The sequence below is a fragment of the Scylla paramamosain genome, chromosome 9, assembly GCF_035594125.1.
Source record: "Scylla paramamosain isolate STU-SP2022 chromosome 9, ASM3559412v1, whole genome shotgun sequence".
Taxonomy (NCBI): domain Eukaryota; kingdom Metazoa; phylum Arthropoda; class Malacostraca; order Decapoda; family Portunidae; genus Scylla; species Scylla paramamosain.
In genome coordinates this window covers 9,020,001-9,037,500 of record NC_087159.1, presented here as the reverse complement: position 1 = coordinate 9,037,500, position 17,500 = coordinate 9,020,001, and the positions used below count along the sequence as shown (strand labels likewise).

Genomic DNA, 17,500 nt, shown 5'->3' with positions numbered 1-17,500 from the left:
TCTCCTTCAGCACCTTTGTATCAGTATAAGAAAAGTGTGAAGGAGGGACACACACATCAAATAGATTTAGGCGGTGTTCTGTACATTGAATTGTTAGTCATCCTGCCATTCATTTCAAGCGGACAATAGAACCAGATGAAAATTAAGACAGGGAAGAAAACAGAATAGTTAGTTAATGGGTTTATGTTATGTCCAGGAGGAGATGAGATATGGAAGAACATTTTTATAAAGCTATTTAACCCTTCTCTTTTTCTCTCCCCTAGTCTTTTTTATTATTATTATTATTATTGTTCTTCCTCATCTTCCTTTTACTTTCTTCTTGTGGAGCTACTTTCAGATGATTTTTAAGAGTCTACCTGTTCATTAAAAATAAGAGAAAGAGAAAAATTATTACCAGCCATCAATTCCTACATCTGTTTCACAGCATGAGCTTTTCTCTATTTCTTTATTTTTATTTATTTATTTATTTATCTATCTTATTTATCTATTTATTTGGTTTATTTATTTATTTATTTATTTATTTTTATTTTTTCCATTGCTCCACCGCATTCCTGACCTCAATGTGTGTAGTGTACCAATTAGCAGCTCGGGCGTGTGGTGTCTAGGGAGTAGGAAAAGTTTCACCACAGGATCAATGATCTTATGTGTCTCTGCGGGTGGGTGGGTGTAGGTGTGTGTTTAAGTGGGTGGGCAGGTGTGCGTCTCTCTCTCTCTCTCTCTCTCTCTCTCTCTCTCTCTCTCTCTCTCTCTCTCTCTCTCTCTCTCTCTCTCTCTCTCTCTCTCTGAAAAGTGTGTTAAGCTACTGACCCCCGAAACCGGTTCATTTCGAAGACACACACACACACACACACACACACACATAGAGGGAGAGAGAAGGGAGACGAAGGATGTGGGAGAATATTCAAATGTACTAGCAGCAAGGCTTCCAGTATAGGTGTTTGTTTCTATTATTTTCTCAGCACGCCCTTCATTCAGTTCCCTTGTAGCTGTAGTGTACGAGAGAAGGGAATGGGGGGATACATAAGTTATAGGACCATAACAGAAAACGATGAAGAGGAAACACAATACAACCTTTTCTATCCTTCTTCATTAGTGCTAGTGAGTCATTTGTTCCATCACGTTGCTGTATTTACTTATTATGACTCATTTCCTACCTAAGGCAACTACCTGTCTGCCTCCTCCTCGGGCGCGAGTCTGGTTCCATCCAGATCTGAAGCAACGTCATTTAAGCAGTTCGATTGCAACGGCAACTGAGATGCTGACGGAGATCACACGACGTGTCAGGGTGTTTTTGGTACGGAGCGCGCCTCATGCCAGTCATTGTCGCCTTATCCTGATCCACGAGGCCGCCATCAAAAGATTCGGTTAATCCTACAAGACATCGCCTGACCATCAATTACCCACAAAATAGATAGATAATTTATTTAACACAAATTAAATTTACACAGTTCAGTACTTATAAATCTATATACTGATGCACGTAAATCACTAAACTTGAATATTCCTTTCGTGTTTAAAATTCTTGAAAGATTTGCCTTAAAAAAATAACGCTAACGACCTAAGGTGCTCCATGTACAACACTTGCAGCAGCTGTAGCAGTATTCTACGCAGTCTTGATAATATTAAAACGGAATAATAATTTTATTCTAATGTTACTCATATTTATATGCTTATTTAACTTATTTATTTAATAATGTATTAATCTATTAATATAGTTTGTTGTTTGTTTGTCGTTATTTTATGACGCATTGTTCTTCAGATCGTTTGTTATCAAATATTTTTTTGTAAAAATGTGTCAGCGATGTGTGATACATTTCCTAAAAATTGTATTTTGTTAGCATGATGTATTCACATCATCGTATCAAAAGATTCATCCTGGATTTTCTACACTATCAGCGAATTTTGTTAATTTTTACGGTATTATTGGCACAGTACTTATAGTGAAAAAAATGTTAGTTTTTAGAAAATGTGATACAACACCATTTTTATAAATTAAATTATAATTTTCATAAAACTTGTTTTGATTTTTTTTCTGCCATCTTACGACAAATCCCTGATGTAATGGGTGCAAAATGCAAATTCAAAGAGGACACAGGAATTTTTTTTCTTCTCAACTCCAAATCATCTTAGTTTACGATATAAATATCTTTTCATTCAGATTTTTCAAAGAATTAACTTCACAAACAAGTTGAAGGAAATCAGTATAGCACATAGTTAGGCAAATTATATAAACGAATCATATTTTCACAAAAGTCCTCAAAAATTCCTGGGGGATGATTCCCTTATTGCCGGCAAAGTACCATATAACGCATACACACCCAGCCGGATGTTACCACAGGTCTGTGACGCAGGTACAGTCGATGACCATAAAAAGTCTCCCTCCCTCCGCCGACCCTGCAACGAGGTCTGGGGTCTTTCTGGACGACGATGCAGTCAAAATATTTCGAACACACGCACGAACATACTTTGATGAATCCTCTGTAGTTTCAAAACCAGGTATTTACTGGTTGAAGGTATTTGTTGCCTGTTGAGAACACTGGTGTGTAGTTTGTAATAGTGGAGAATATTAACGTCTGTGAAGCCAAGGATTGGGCCTATCTCGATGAAAAAACTTTGTTAAGTGTGACATGCGCGCTGGATTCGAAGCCTCAGCCTAGAGGGTTCGCGGTGTGTGTGCGTGCGTATGTTCCCCATGATAGTTTGGCTGAGCAGTCGTCTAGGAAAACCCCGGGCCTCATCTCAGAGTCGGTAGAGGTGGGAGACTTTTTATGGTCTTGGACTGTACCTGCGTCACAGACCTGTGGCAACATCCGGTTGGTTGTGAATGCGTTAAAAATTGAGAAACTAGTCTCGATTCGGAAACAAGATCCATAATTTTTATAGAGAGCGTCATCTTAACTCAAGATAGAGTATTACTTTTCCTACGTGGCTTATCCATGTATTATTCTCCAGCATCTAACGCTATAATTTACTTTTATTCTGTTTAATCATTGCGTGAACTAGTGCAGGTTTATTCCACAGATTCACGACCATTGCTCCCCCATACATTGTAATACTCTATTATCTCATTATGTAGGTATGTGGTCATAAAAAAAAAAAAAAATTCCTTAAAGTAATACCATGTCACTGACAGCGAAGCGTCAGTGTCAGGCGGGCACTGCCTCGGGAATTGGAAGTCCTCCCTCACGAGTCTGCTCAAGGTTATTTGTGCCGTGTGGGTACTGTTGTTCAGGTGGTGGAGGAGGCAGTATTGAGAGAGAGAGAGAGAGAGAGAGAGAGAGAGAGAGAGAGAGAGAGAGAGAGAGAGAGAGAGAGAGAGAGAGCGTAACTGCATAGATATGGACCAAAAAATTCATAGGAAACGTCATTCAGTGAGATAGAAGAGAAGGTCCGTCGTAAACCACCCATTATATCATGGGAATAGCAAGACCTGGGTGGCTGAGGGGTCATTGGTACCGCCAGATGGTGATCATATAGAGAGTGCATCATTCAACTTTTTATACACAATACAAACGGGAACACAAGCAGGAGGTGTGGCTGTGGGGGGATAAGTCATCGCTTGGGTGGCAACAGTGAGCGGTGGAGCGACCAGACAACGTTGGCAATGGTAAGACAGAGATGCCGGGCAGCTTTTATCAGTAGTTCTCAGATTATTTCGTAATTTACAGTAAACATCGTGGTTGTAGTGTATCAGGAACAATCCCTTAGGAAGCTGTTGGCACACTGGCTCGGGTTGGTGAGCCGCAGGATGCCAGGGTGAGCCGCGAAACAGTAAAGAAAGACATGAGGGGCGCGCCTGCCCGGCAAGGTCTGAGCAGCCCGACCCCTCAGCTTCGGTCGATTTGGCGAGTGGAAAAAGTGTTCAGGCAGGCGGTCCATGGGCAGCCTGCCTGACGTGGCTCTCACCACTGAATACCGCCAGTTTGGGCGCCACCATCCACCCAGGAGCACAAGGAGTACCAGCCTCACCAACCACACCATGACTCAAGAATTTAGCTATTTTGCCCCCGGCCCGGCCAAGATTCCAGAGGAGGTAAGTTACAAGAGAGAGTTGGGTGATTAGTATGAGGGAAGTGGTGGCCATGGGGCGTGAGGTGGAAGTTAACAAGGCATTCAGCTTCATCCTGAGTGGTGGGAGGCTTTCGACTAATAGTGATAGTAGTAGCAGTGGTAGTAGTAATTGTTATTGTTGTTTTGTTGTTGTTGTTGTTGTTATTGTATCAGTATTATTATTGTTATTAGTATTAGTAGTTGTACCACTAGTAGTAGTAATGGTAGTATCAATAGTAATAATAGTACACACACACACATACTGTACAGACCTTATAAGTACATTAATGCTATGTTATTGCGCATTCCTTCGTCATGAGAGAGAGAGAGAGAGAGAGAGAGAGAGAGAGAGAGAGAGGGGGGGGGGTCCTAAAGATTGCGGGAGTCCTTAATCTAACGCAGTGCGGTTTTTTCTACAGCGCAAGTAGGAAAATCCCCACGGAGCTTTTTTTTTTTTTTTAATGTAGGAAGGACACTGGCCAAGGGCAACAAAAATCCAATAAAAAAAAAATGCCCACTGAAATGCCAGTCCCATAAAAGGGTCAAAGCAGTAGTCAAAATTTGATGAATAAGTGTCTTGAAACCTCCCTCTTGAGCTGAAGCATGTTTGGACACGCTTCTGTTCCACGTGACCTTGGTGTTACCGCACCGGCATTCCCATGCCGGTGCGCCCACCTTGATGAGCGTAAAATTAAGGCGATCTGGTTCAACAGGATTATACAACTGCTGTCGTAGTTTCCTTATCATCATACTGTTGGAGCGTATCGTTACTTGTGCTGTAATCTCACGTGGAATTTTCCCTGCTCCTCGTCCTGGTCTGAATCCCACCAGAATATTGTTAGTGAGCTGTTCTGAGCAATCCACGGCACCGCTTACCACCCGTATTTAACAGATAGTATGAGGAACATTGCATAACGTGTTCAGCAATGTGAAATGTCGTGTCCAGATGTGTTTCTGGTGTGGGTATTTCCAACATATGCTGTGGGAAGAATTACGTCGTGGTAGTGGGGCTTTACTGTAACCTGACTTTGTAACCTTTCACCATGCACCATGCATTCTCTCTCTCTCTCTCTCTCTCTCTCTCTCTCTCTCTCTCTCTCTCTCTCTCTCTCTCTCTCTCATGGCGAGGGATGTGCGGGATCACGTGACGTTATACTTATCAAAGAATTCTGTATAAAGGTGAGAGAGAGAGAGAGAGAGAGAGAGAGAGAGAGAGAGAGAGAGAGAGAGAGAGAGAGTCGTGTTTAGGAAGTCTGTGCCGATATCAGTGCCTGGTGTCAATAGCAGCCAGCACCTCCCAGCCAGTGAAGCAGTGCCGCCCATCACGCTTCACTGGGGGTTAAATTAGTGAAGGAGATGAAAGGTGACACGCGCGCAGAACGTCTGCGAGAAATGGAAATGAGTGAGATGAGAATAGTTTGAGCTGAACATCGAAAAAAAAATATATATATAATAATAATAATAAATAACTCCCCGCCGCCCGTGTCATGACCCTTTCCGGTGCAGGTCGACATCTTGAAAGTCACGCTGGTGTTGAGATGACAGTCATAAAATAATCAAATAAATCATATAAAGGATTTAACTACCGGCGCAGGAAGAAAAAAAAAAATAGTACTTGGAACCTGTCAGCTTCTTGCACCCCACAGCTCTTCCTATTCCTCCTTACCTTGTTGTCAAGCAAAAGACGACCACAAGTGAACAGTCTGTGGAATGATTCCCAAATGAATCGCATGACTCCTTAAACACTATGTGGAATATCCAAGGAGAGAAAACATCTTTGGCATTATTCTAACAGTGAAAGAAATCCCTGATAGTCACGTGATCTGGATCTGATTTCAGTGTCTATGGCGACCGCGTGATACCTTAGAACATTTAAATCAATTAAACAAAAAGGAGAAAAAAGTAAATAAATAAGATGGAAAAGAAAAATAATATACCATGTTACCGAAGGGCAGACTAGAAAACGTAGAGAGATTCTCGCAAATGTCAATTGATTGCGGTGCGGTTTAGGACAATGAGGACAAATAACTTCCTCATTTATTAATCAGTAAACTGAATAAAACTGTAGAATCATTTGTACCGCAGTGAAGTACATCCTTATATCGAAACGACAAACTAAAATGATGGAACAGTTAAATATAAAATAGTTTCTTGCCGAGGAAAGGGCCTACTGAATCTGTAAAAAGAAGATGAACGGCAAAGTACCTGAAGTTTTATGAAACTGATCAAGAAAAATTTTAGTGATCATACTGCTAAAGTCACTAAATTAAACAAGAAACTGCTGACATCAACCACTGGTCTGTTAGTTTCACATGACGACAGAATATATATATATATATATATATATATATATATATATATATATATATATATATATATATATATATATATATATATATATATATATATATATATATATATATATATATATATATATATATATATATATTGTCGATTACGTAATAATAAGAAATACTTCAGAAACTCATCGAAAATTTCACAAAAACTATTCACTTCTCTCGTGAATTGATTTTAACATTTCGTATGAAAACTTTGAAATCGATTTAATAGCTTCGGGTTGATGAACTTTACTTCAGATAAACAGGGTGCACTCATGGTGAATAACAACACTTAGCCTTTTCGCTATGATGAATCATGTTCTCACAAATTTTGACCTTTTAAAAGATTTAGAAGTTATAACTTTAAGAGCTCTAAAAACGGGAAGCCACTGATAAAATGTTATAATTGATCTTAGGAATATATAGTCCGATTTCATTGGAACAAATTCTAACCGCAACTCTTCTACCACGGGGATGAGAGCGGCAGAGGGAGACGCTGATTATTATGATTTAGGGACTGTGTGTCCACTATGATTTAGGGAGAGTGTGTGTGTGTGTGTGTGTGTGTGTGTGTGTGTGTGTGTGTGTGTGCGCGCGTGTGTTCGTGTTTGTGTGTTCGTGTTCATGTGTGTGCTAGTGGCAAGTCAAGCGATTATGAGCCATTACATTATGAGCCATGGATGGAACGCCTCATGCAGTATAAAGTCAGATACAAGATAACGTCAGTGTGTGTGAGTCGCCTTCTTTTTCCATTTGTTGCTTCTTATTAAGACAGAAAAAAAAAAGTCTGTTTCGAACTTTCAATTCCTCAGGAGACTAGTTTATTTATTTTACAGCCTCCACATAAAGACCGCACTCTGTTCTCACTGCCCTAAGCCTGCGGGGAGAAGGCAGCCGCGGATCTTGTTTCATAGTCATTTTTGTGCTGCACTACATTGTCTTTTTTTTTTGTGTGTGTGTAAGAGGGAATTCTGGCCTAGGGGAACAAAAATGCTAAAGATAAAGGTTCACGGCAAGTGCTAGTCCCCGAAGATTGTAGCTAAAAAAGGGTTATCCTAACATCCTAATTTAAGATAATCTTTACGTCTTCACAACTTTTACCTCGTTTCCTCCTCATTGACCGTCCAACAACGGAAGCATCACAGCATTATGAAACTCCGGGGTGTCTTACATCAACTACGTTCATCAGGCTGTAGTGGTATCTATCAATTTTGATGGTTTTCATGACCAAAATAATAATGTAACAATGGTTCTGCATCATCACCGGGAAAAAAACCTTCCATGAGAAAATTACTCACTATCTCCGTGACCTTTGAAAATAGTCTTTTACTAAACGTTTCAAAATATTATCCATTATATCATTGTTACTTTCTTTCCTTTATTTTATGGCTTCTTTATTTCATCTTTGTTTAAAGGTGTAATTACAGCATGTCTATACGTCTGCTCAGGAGGTGTCACACCACCAACACTAAAGTACCGGTGTCAAACAAGTGAAATATGGATCGGAGAATCAGTTCACAGAAGCAAAGTTTTGTTAACATCACCTTTGGAATGTCGCACACGAAGTAGCAGTCAACTTTAGATCGAACTGTTAATGAGGAAACGGTCATAAAATCCTCATTATCCTCCACAGGTGCTCCGCAGGCTGCAGGAGGAGCTGCTATGCCACAAAGACACCCACATCAGCGTCCTCGAAGTGTCCCATCGCTCCAAGGACTTCGGGGAGATCATTCAGGCCACGGAGAAGACTGTTAGGGAACTTCTGTGAGTACTCGCCAACATCTTCAGTCTTATACGGAGTACCCGCCTCCACGCACAGTGTTGTAATGAGTGCCCGCCATCATAGTCATGCAGTGAGTGCCCGCCACCATTTAAAGTACTCAAGGGCACTCACACTAGACACAGCTAACCAGTATTGAATGGTATTTTTTACCTTTCTTTTGGAACTGGCACCTCTGTGGGCTCTCTCTCTCTCTCTCTCTCTCTCTCTCTCTCTCTCTCTCTCTCTCTCTCTCTCTCTCTCTCTCTCTCTCTCTCTCTCTCTCTCTCTCTCTGTTGCCCCTCCTACATAAAAAAAAAAAAAAAAGGCGTGAAGGCACAGTAAGACCCTAAAGATGTTAGCGTTTGGTGTCGAGTTTTAGGACCTTTGAAATTTTCGTCCTTTGTGAACTTGAAAAAAAAAATCCTGTCCATTGCATATGTCTCCATATAACTGGCTCTCTGCATTAAGTCCATTCTATTGCTGCTGTGGTAGATGGTCACTGTTCTCTTAAATATATTAACAGTGGTGCTCCTCGGGGTTCTGTCCTATCAACCATTTTTTTTCATCAGTCATTCATCAATCTTCATCATCATCATCAATGATCTTCTAAACCAAACTCCTTGAACTATCCACTCCTGCGCTGATGATACCACCCTGCACTTTTCCACGTCTTTTCCTAGGCGTCTAACCCTTCAGGAAGTAAACAATTCATGTAATGAAACCACAGAACGCCTGACTTCTGATCTTTAAAATTTTTGATTGAGGCAGAGCAAACTTGGTATTGTTCAATGCCTCAAAAACACAATTCCTCCATCTACCAACTCGACATAACCTTCCAGACAACTACCCCGTCTTCTTCAATGACACTCAACTGTCCCCGTCTTCTACACTGAACATTTTCGGTTTGTCCTTATAGTATAATGGGAGGAGGAGGCAGTAGGTACCTGCCGAAACGATAATTACTCTCAGTGAGGTCTAAAGCACTGGATCAGGGGATGCTGTGAACTTATCGTTAAACTCAGCTGTGACCTCACTGAACGTTTCCCTTTGTCTCACAATACAAGGGGGCAGTCACAGCCTGCTCTCTAAAAACAACTCTTTTCCTTCACACAAAACTACAAGCACCTAATTACATGCACACCTTTCACTCAAAATTTAAAATTATCATGGCAGCTCCTACACCAGCCTCGGAGTCCCCATCGGGGCAGAGGGGGGGGGACCACAAATGTCCCCAGGTCGGACCGCTCTTCTGGTATCGACCCTGAGTGTCTTGACACCTCCTCAACTTTTTCTTAATTGACTTCTGCAACATTCGCGATCTTAGATCTAAATTTCAATCTGTAGAACATCCTCTCTCCTCTACTAAACTTCATCTTCTTTTCCTCATTGAAACACTGGTGTCTGAGGCAACTGACGCTTCTTTTCTGTTCCCTCCTACTTTTTCTATCCTCATTTTCAATCCAAAGCTGGATGTTGCGTTTATGTGCGCAATGACTTAACCTGCTCTCGTGCCTACGCTCTTGAATCTTTCGAGTTTTCCATCCTCTGGCTACGACTACAGAGTCACTCTCAAGCTAAATTTATCTGTGCTGTATACCTCTCACCTAACTCCGCTGACTATAAGAAATTCTTTGACTACTTAACTTTCAAAGTAGAGCACATTCTGACTCTCTTCCCTTTTGTGGAGATCTACATTCTTGAAGACTTCAATGTTTACCTCCAGCTTTGGCTTTCCTCTCCCTTCACTGATCATCCTGGTGAACTAGCCTTCAACTTTGCTATCCTCCACGACCTAGAACAATTGGTGCAACACCCTAGTCGTATTCCTGACTCTCTTGGAGATACGCCCATCATTCTTGATCTTTTCTTAACCCCTAATGCTGCCTATGCTGCTGCCTTACTTCTCCGTTGGGGACCTCCGATCATAATTTCATATCTGTATCCCTGGAAATTTCCATGCAGCGGATGTGAATAAAAATTGTGAACTTTATTTATTTATTTATTTATTTTTAATTTTCAAAGCACTGGTACGTAAGGGAAAGGATATAGTACAGCCCATTGTTATTATTATATGGATGTACATATTTATCGTCATCACCATCACAATCATCATCATCATAGTCATTGTCATCCTATATGATTTCGCTGTAGGACAAAACAATCAGGCGTGGGCAGGTGTAGCCAGACAGCCTTGCCACGCTGGGTTAGGTGTGACGAGACTGCTGGGTTGGTAGGTCACCACCCTTCTGATTGCGCCCTACATGCTAGTACCTACTCTGCTCTCTACTCGTGGCGCAGGAATTACGCAGTAAATGGAGACAAGAAACTCATCAGAAATTTTAACCTTGGACACCTTCAGCCCTTTCCCGCATTAAAATCTTTCCTGAAGTCTTTATGAATTATGCAGTCTAGTATTTAGTGACTGAGCTGTTCGTTAAATAAACTGAATCCGAAACGTTGCACAACACCCGTGGTCTTGAAAATTAGGCACAAACTTATTTACAGGGGAACTTTTAGTCAAAATGGAATCAACCACAGTTAGTTTTGTATATTTTTCATCAAAGAAAGACCTCTCGATATAAGAAAAAGAATGAAGAAAAAAAAAAGCCTTACACTGGGCAGCTCCTGTGCTAATCATGAGCGTCCCACCCTTGCCAAACTTCCTATTACCTCATTTTACCTCTGTCCATATAATAATCTAACCTCTTGAAACTACAGAGTGAGCTGGCGCTGACCACATGATTGCTAAGCAGTCTCTTCAAATCCGACTGTATAAATTATTCAATCGCTATGAAAGTATTATTCTTGTAATTGTTCATCGATATGTTGTACGTAGGAAAGGACGAAAGGGAACATTTTCAACATAACAGTTAAACTATATGTAAGTCACATATATGTAAGTCACAGACATACCCTTATTTATCATTTCAAAAGTCTTTTTTTTTTTTTCTTTTAAAAATTATTCATTTCTTAGTCAGTTTTCCTTGTGTGTGTGTGTGTGTGTGTTTGTCACTAGATAATTTAATGTACAGCACTCACGTGTGTCTTTGTGTGTGTGTGTGTGTGTGTGTGTGTGTGTGTGTGTGTGTGTGTGTGTGTGTGTGCCACTAGACAATTTAATGTACAGCATTTACGTGTGTCTTTGTGTGTGTGTTCTTTTAAAAATTATTCATTTCTTAGTCAGTTTTCCTTGTGTGTGTGTGTGTGTGTGTGTGTGTGTGTGTGTGTGTGTTTGTCACTAGATAATTTAATGTACAGCACTTACGTGTGTCTTTGTGTGTGTGTGTGTGTCACTAGATAATTTAATGTACAGCACTTACGTGTGTCTTTGTGTGTGTGTGTGTGTGTGTGTGTGTGTGTGTGTGTGTGTGTGTGTGTGTGTGTTTTATGTAGGAGGGGCACTGTCCGAGGGCAATAAAAATCCAATAAAAAAAAAAAAAAAAGCTCACTGAGATGTCAGTCCCAGAAAAGGGTCCAAAGCGGTGGTCGAAAATTGAAGGATAAGTGTCTTGAAACCTCCCTTTTGAAGGAATTCAAGTCATAGTAAGATGGAAATACAGAAGCAGGCAGGGAGTTCCAGAGTTTACCAGAGAAAGGGGATGAATGAATGAGAATACTGGTTAACTCTTGCATTAGAGAGGTAGACAGAATGGGGGTGAGAGAAAGAAGAAAGTCTTGTGCAGCGAGGCTGCGGGAGGAGGAGAGGCATGCAGTTAGCAAGATCAGAAGAGCAATTAGCATGAAAACAGCGGTAGAAGATAGCTAGAGATGCAACATCGCGGCGATGAGAGAGAGGCTGAAGACAGTCAGTTAGAGGAGAGGAGTTGATGAGACGAAAAGCTTTTTGATTCCGCCCTGTCTAGAAGAGCGGTATGAGTGGAATCCCCTCAAACATATGAAACATACTCCATACATGAACGGATAAGGCCCTTGTACAGAGTTAGCATCTTGGTGGGGGGGTGGGGTTGAGAAAAACTGGCGGAGACGTCTCGGAAGATCTAACTTTATAGAAGCTGTTTTAGCTAGAGATAAGATGTGAAGTTTCCAGTTCAGATTATAAGTAAATGACAAACCGAGGATGTTCAGCGTAGAAGGGGACAGTTGAGTGGCATTGAAGAAGAGCAGATAGTTATCTGGAAGATTGTGTCAAGCTGATAGATGGAGGAATTGAGTTTTTGAGGCATTGAACAATACCAAGGTTGCTCTGCCCAATCAGAAATTTTAGAAAGATCAGAAGTCAGGCGTTCTGTGGCTTCCCTGCGTGAAATGTTTACATTGTGTGTGTATGTGTGTGTGTGTGTCAGTAGATTTAATGTACTTTCTCTCTCTCTCTCTCTCTCTCTCTCTCTCTCTCTCTCTCTCTCTCTCTCTCTCTCTCTCTCTCTCTCTCTCTCTCTCTCTCTCTCTCTCTCTCTCTCTCTCTCGTGTGTGTGTGTGTGTGTGTGTGTGTGTGTGTGTACATATAATTAGGAAGATAAATACGTAAAATGAATTATGAAAGAAAAAAAATTACGCCTCGCCTCGTTTAACATATCCTAACACACTTGCGCAACAACACGAGACACGAATGCTGTTATGAAGGAAGGACTCAATCACCAGGGACTTTGAGATGGAACGAAGAGAATCACCGGAAACACTAATGTCCCTGACTGACAAATGCAAGACTTTTTGTTTCGCAAGTCGGCTCACCCTCTTCTTACTGAGAGGCTGTAGTTAATACGAAATACCAACCTGCGCAACATTTTTGTTGTTGGTACGCATGATGATGATGATGATGATGATGATGATGATGTCCACGAACACACTGGATGTATTGCATTTTCCGGTGTCCACATCATCACAAGGCAACACTGCAAAGATGGAACATGCAACTTCTTTCAATTTAGGACAGGGATAAGCAAGCAAGACCATTCAGTGCCTCCGTGAATACTGCAGAAGAAATTGGTCTGCATAGAGTTTGCGAATTTACAAAGCGGTCATTGCAATGCTCCTAGGTAATTTATTCTCTAGAACTCTACTTCTGAGAATTAACTGCTCATCCTGCACCTGAAAGAGTCAAACATTTAATAAGATCAGGATGACCTCACAAGGGGAAGGACAGAGCATGACGCACATGGTGAAAGGTTCTGTGTCTTGGATGGCCGCAGTTAACCTTCCTGGAGAACTCCTCATGAGATCAATATCCAGGCATTTAGTGAAACCAGGATAACACCAGGAAAGGACAAGGCATGACTAATAGGTATTTCCTCCACATTAGGTGATTCGATATCAACCTCGAACTGCGAAAGGTCGACATTCAACCACCACACCTTTTAAGATAGTAATGTGAAGGAAATACCTGTTCGTCATACCTTGTCACTTCCTGGTGAAATCATCCTGCTTCCATGAAATGTTTGACTACTGCTCTCTCTATGGTGGGAGATGACCAGTCTGCTCTCCGACGTAGCAATCTGGAGATTAAATATATGGATAGCCTGTTGGAGGACATAGAAGGAAGACTTAATTAACATGGCGAAAGTTGTGAGAATGGCCATTGATAGAGGAAGGTGGAGGTCCATGATCGCCGACGTAACAAGACTGGTTAGATGAGGTTTTAGAGAGTTTGTGGTGGGAAACTTTAGAAAGCTGTCACCTCAGTTTCTCCTCACCATGTGGGTCTTGGCTGCATCGGAAGAGTAGTGATGAAAATATTGCTTATGAATTGGAAAACGAAAAACAAAAATTAAAACAGAAAAGATACAGAACAAGAAATAACGGGCTCAAGCTTGAAAATTTAGGTTTCAAAAGAGACAGGAAGAAATTGGTTCTCAAATAGAGAGGTAGATGAATGGAACAGACTCAGTAATCAAGTTGTTAGTGCTAAGACATTAGGGAGTTTTAAGAGGAAATTAAACGGATTTATGGATGGGGACGATAGGTGGAAATAGGTAGGTATATTTCATACAGGGGCTGCCACGTGTAGGCCTGATGTCTTCTTGCAGTTTCCCTTATTTCTTATGTTCTTATGTTCTCATGTACTGTATGAGTAGGATTTTTTTTTTCACATTAAACACATGCACGCATACATACATACATACATACATTCATACATAATTTACTACATGATTTACGTGTGTGTGTGTGTGTGTGTGTGTGTGACTGATAATTTTTCTTTTATTGATTTTACGATATTTCCCCCCCAGAATTACAATAGCAAAGTTACTTCCTATAACTGCACTATCGAAAGTTACATCCTATAACTGTACAATGGAAGGGTGAGTCATGCACTTCACACCACTCTTCTCCTCCAGGAATGTCCCCTCCAACTACCGGGTGGTGTTCATGCAGGGCGGCGGGACGGGCCAATTCGCCGCGGTGCCCCTCAACCTCATGGCCAGGACGGGCAAGGCGGACTACTTCGTGACGGGTGAGTCGTGGGGAGGCGTGAGGCAGCAAGGAAGGGTACTGGACGAGGAAAGACAAGCGAGGCGGCGATAAGGAAATTGTAAGGCATGCTGACTGCTGGTAATGAAGTGGGATGAAGGAGCGAGATGTGCTGATTAATACTAATGATGATGATGATGATAATAATAATAATAATAATAATAATAATGATAACAATAATAATAATAATAATAGTAGTAGTAGTAGTAGTAGTATAAATAAGAAAACTTCTTATCAATAAGTCAACAACTCGAGAAAGCAAAATATTCACAGGACTGAGAACATTACAAAAAAAAAAAAAAACAAGAAAAAACACTAGTGACAACAATAATCACGTGTACCAATGATAACAAACATTAAGGCAGATAGTGGAGAATAAGCACTAGCAAAACAATTTAATTCCTTTTATTCACTCTGATAAATATATATTTTCTTCTCGCCTCATCCTTAGAAATCACAATACCCAAGATTCTACAAAGACTAGTATAGCACCCACAATGTTACCAGTGATATGAAACGGATGGTGGAGAATAAGCAGATGAAGTTGATGGACTAGGGCAAGGAGGAGTAAGTTGTGCTGGGTGGGAAAATGAAGATACAGGATGACAAAATTAATACGAAAAACGAAGAGTGTTTAATTGTGCTGTATGGGAAATAAGAGACAGGGTAATAGATACAAAAACGACTTCCCAGGACTGATAAGTAGATGGAGTTGATAGACAAGAGTAAGGGGGATTGAGTTCTGCTGGATGGGGAAATGATGAAATAGAATAATGAATACAAAAAGGACTTCCCAGGACGCGTCAGCAGTCAAGTTGTCAGCTTAGTAGGACAAAATTTTCTAGGTGAGTTGACATGGTGCAATCGCTTCACGTGTATGGGTGATGTTTATTTCTTTTATTTATCATTTTATATTTATTTATTTATTTTATCTGTTTATTTGATTATTTATATATTTTAGTAATGAAACTGATAAATGTCTACGAATCAGATTTTTCGAGGTGATATTAATGTTGTAGTATGTGTGTGTGTGTGTGTGTGTGTGTGTTACAGATATAAACAAAAGTAGAAAGAGCCGGATGTCAAAGTGTGTCACTTTATAAAACGTGCTAGTGTGTAAGTATTACATAGTTTCTCATGCATGTATGAGTAAGAATAGAGTAAACTAAGAGTGCAAGGATACCTATACGGTATAAAGTGGTTCTTAAATAGTACTGTAATGTACATCATAACCGGAAAAGATGGAGTGGTTTCTTATAACAACCTGATCAGCAACTCACGCATGTTCTTGATTTAACCTCTTAAATCTTTCTTCAAGTGTTTTCTTTTTATTTTAATGGAGTTTCTTTCTGTTCTTTAGCTTTATGTATTACATCATGTTGAACAAAGCCGTATTCTCTTCATGATATTTATTTTCAGCCTTCCTCTCTTTTATAACAATTTCAGGTTTAATTCACGTCTTTCAATACTGTCATCATGTCTGCGATGTTTAGCGTGTCTGTCCTTCCTCTTCCCATCTTCATCGTTTTATTAACTTTTCATTTTCCTCACTCCTACTCCCACTTCCCTTCCTCCACAGCACTACGTCTCCGCCTAAATTATACATTACCATGCTGACAGGGATTCATGCCCTCACGAAGAAACCATTTAAGAAAAATGTAGATTATACCATTTTATACCATGGTTACGTTGTATTGAAGGGTTAACAGTTAGGAAGCTTGATGCAATATGACCATAGGATGATGCATCATATTTTGTTACATTTTTCAAATCATAGATGCCACAATTACCTTGTCATTTCAATTATTTACCATAATTTCCATGTATATGTATATGAATTCAATAATTAGCAGATTATTATGATCGCTGTAACAATATTTCATAGCACAGAGTAAGTTTAATTAAGTAGAGTAATATTGTCATAGATATCATAATAACTTGCTAATTCATTGATGAATTAATATGTATATAAGGATATATGAACATTTTAGTACATAATTGAAGTGACGAAGTAATTGTGGCATCTGCGGTGAGGAAAAACTAACAAAAATATATTGTCATTCTATGATCATATTGCGTAAATCGACATCTCCTGTTGTCAACCATCCTTATCTACACAGGGCGACAAGGCTTTCCTCATTGTGTAGTGTGATTAAATCAAACTGCTCAGCAAGGATATGTTCCCATTTGAGATCCCTCATCCTCCTCATGCAGGGTCGTGGTCGGCCAAGGCAGCCAAGGAAGCGGCGAAGTACGGCCAGGTGACCGAGGTGGTGCCGCGTGGCGAGCGCTACACCGGGGTGCCACCCACCTCCACCTGGACCCTCGACCCGCAGGCCTCTTACGTCTATTACTGCGCCAACGAGACAGTCGAGGGTACGTGACTGTTACCTCCTCCCCCCACTCCTCATCTTACTACTTCTACTGCTGCTGCTGCTGCTGCTTTTACTGCCAGCACTACCAACCCCATCTTTACCATTACTACTACTACTACTACTGCTACTACTACTAATACACCCATCTTTTTTTTTTTCTTTTAAGTGGCTATCTTCCTTTTGCTCTCTACTATATCCTTCCTTCATTCGTTAGTTCCATCCTTCCTTCCTTTCCTCTTTTCTTCCTTTCGTCCTTCCTTCCTTTCCTTCCTTGCTTCCTTTCTTTCGTCTTTTCCGTTCTTTTTTTTAATCTACTCAACTTCCCTTCTTCCGTATGTCTAACTGCAACTTTTTTTTCAGCCCCGTCTTTCCTGCCTCGCATGTCGTGGTGATTGATATTTTTTTGTATCTATTTATTTACTTATTCAGTTTTACGCGTCCGAGGTTCTTCCAAACAAAACTCACAATTTAAAACAAAGAAAGCTGTACGTAGTGTGATGCACATGTTAATTAATTTGTGGGATAATGACATGAATATCCTGTTTTGTGGT

At 40.5% G+C, this 17,500-nt stretch overlaps 2 protein-coding genes across 5 annotated transcripts in view; both read left to right on the top strand.

Annotated features, from left to right (window-relative positions):
- The window catches only part of LOC135103539 (uncharacterized), a 15,081-nt gene extending 13,063 nt beyond the window's left edge, over positions 1–2,018 (top strand). For all 4 annotated transcript variants that reach the window (XM_064009953.1, XM_064009954.1, XM_064009950.1 and 1 more), the window contains exon 7: positions 1,160–2,018. In XM_064009953.1, the coding sequence (XP_063866023.1) occupies positions 1,160–1,254 (95 nt within the window). In that variant the 3' untranslated portion in view covers positions 1,255–2,018. The remainder of the gene's footprint in view (positions 1–1,159) is intronic.
- Positions 2,019–3,595: 1,577 nt separating this feature from the next.
- LOC135103534 (probable phosphoserine aminotransferase) overlaps positions 3,596–17,500 on the top strand; it is a 17,036-nt gene continuing 3,131 nt past the window's right edge. The window contains exons 1-4 of the mRNA XM_064009938.1: positions 3,596–4,033; positions 8,023–8,153; positions 14,442–14,557; positions 16,789–16,950. Coding sequence (XP_063866008.1) covers positions 3,878–4,033; positions 8,023–8,153; positions 14,442–14,557; positions 16,789–16,950 — 565 coding nt within the window. The 5' untranslated portion in view covers positions 3,596–3,877. The remainder of the gene's footprint in view (positions 4,034–8,022; positions 8,154–14,441; positions 14,558–16,788; positions 16,951–17,500) is intronic.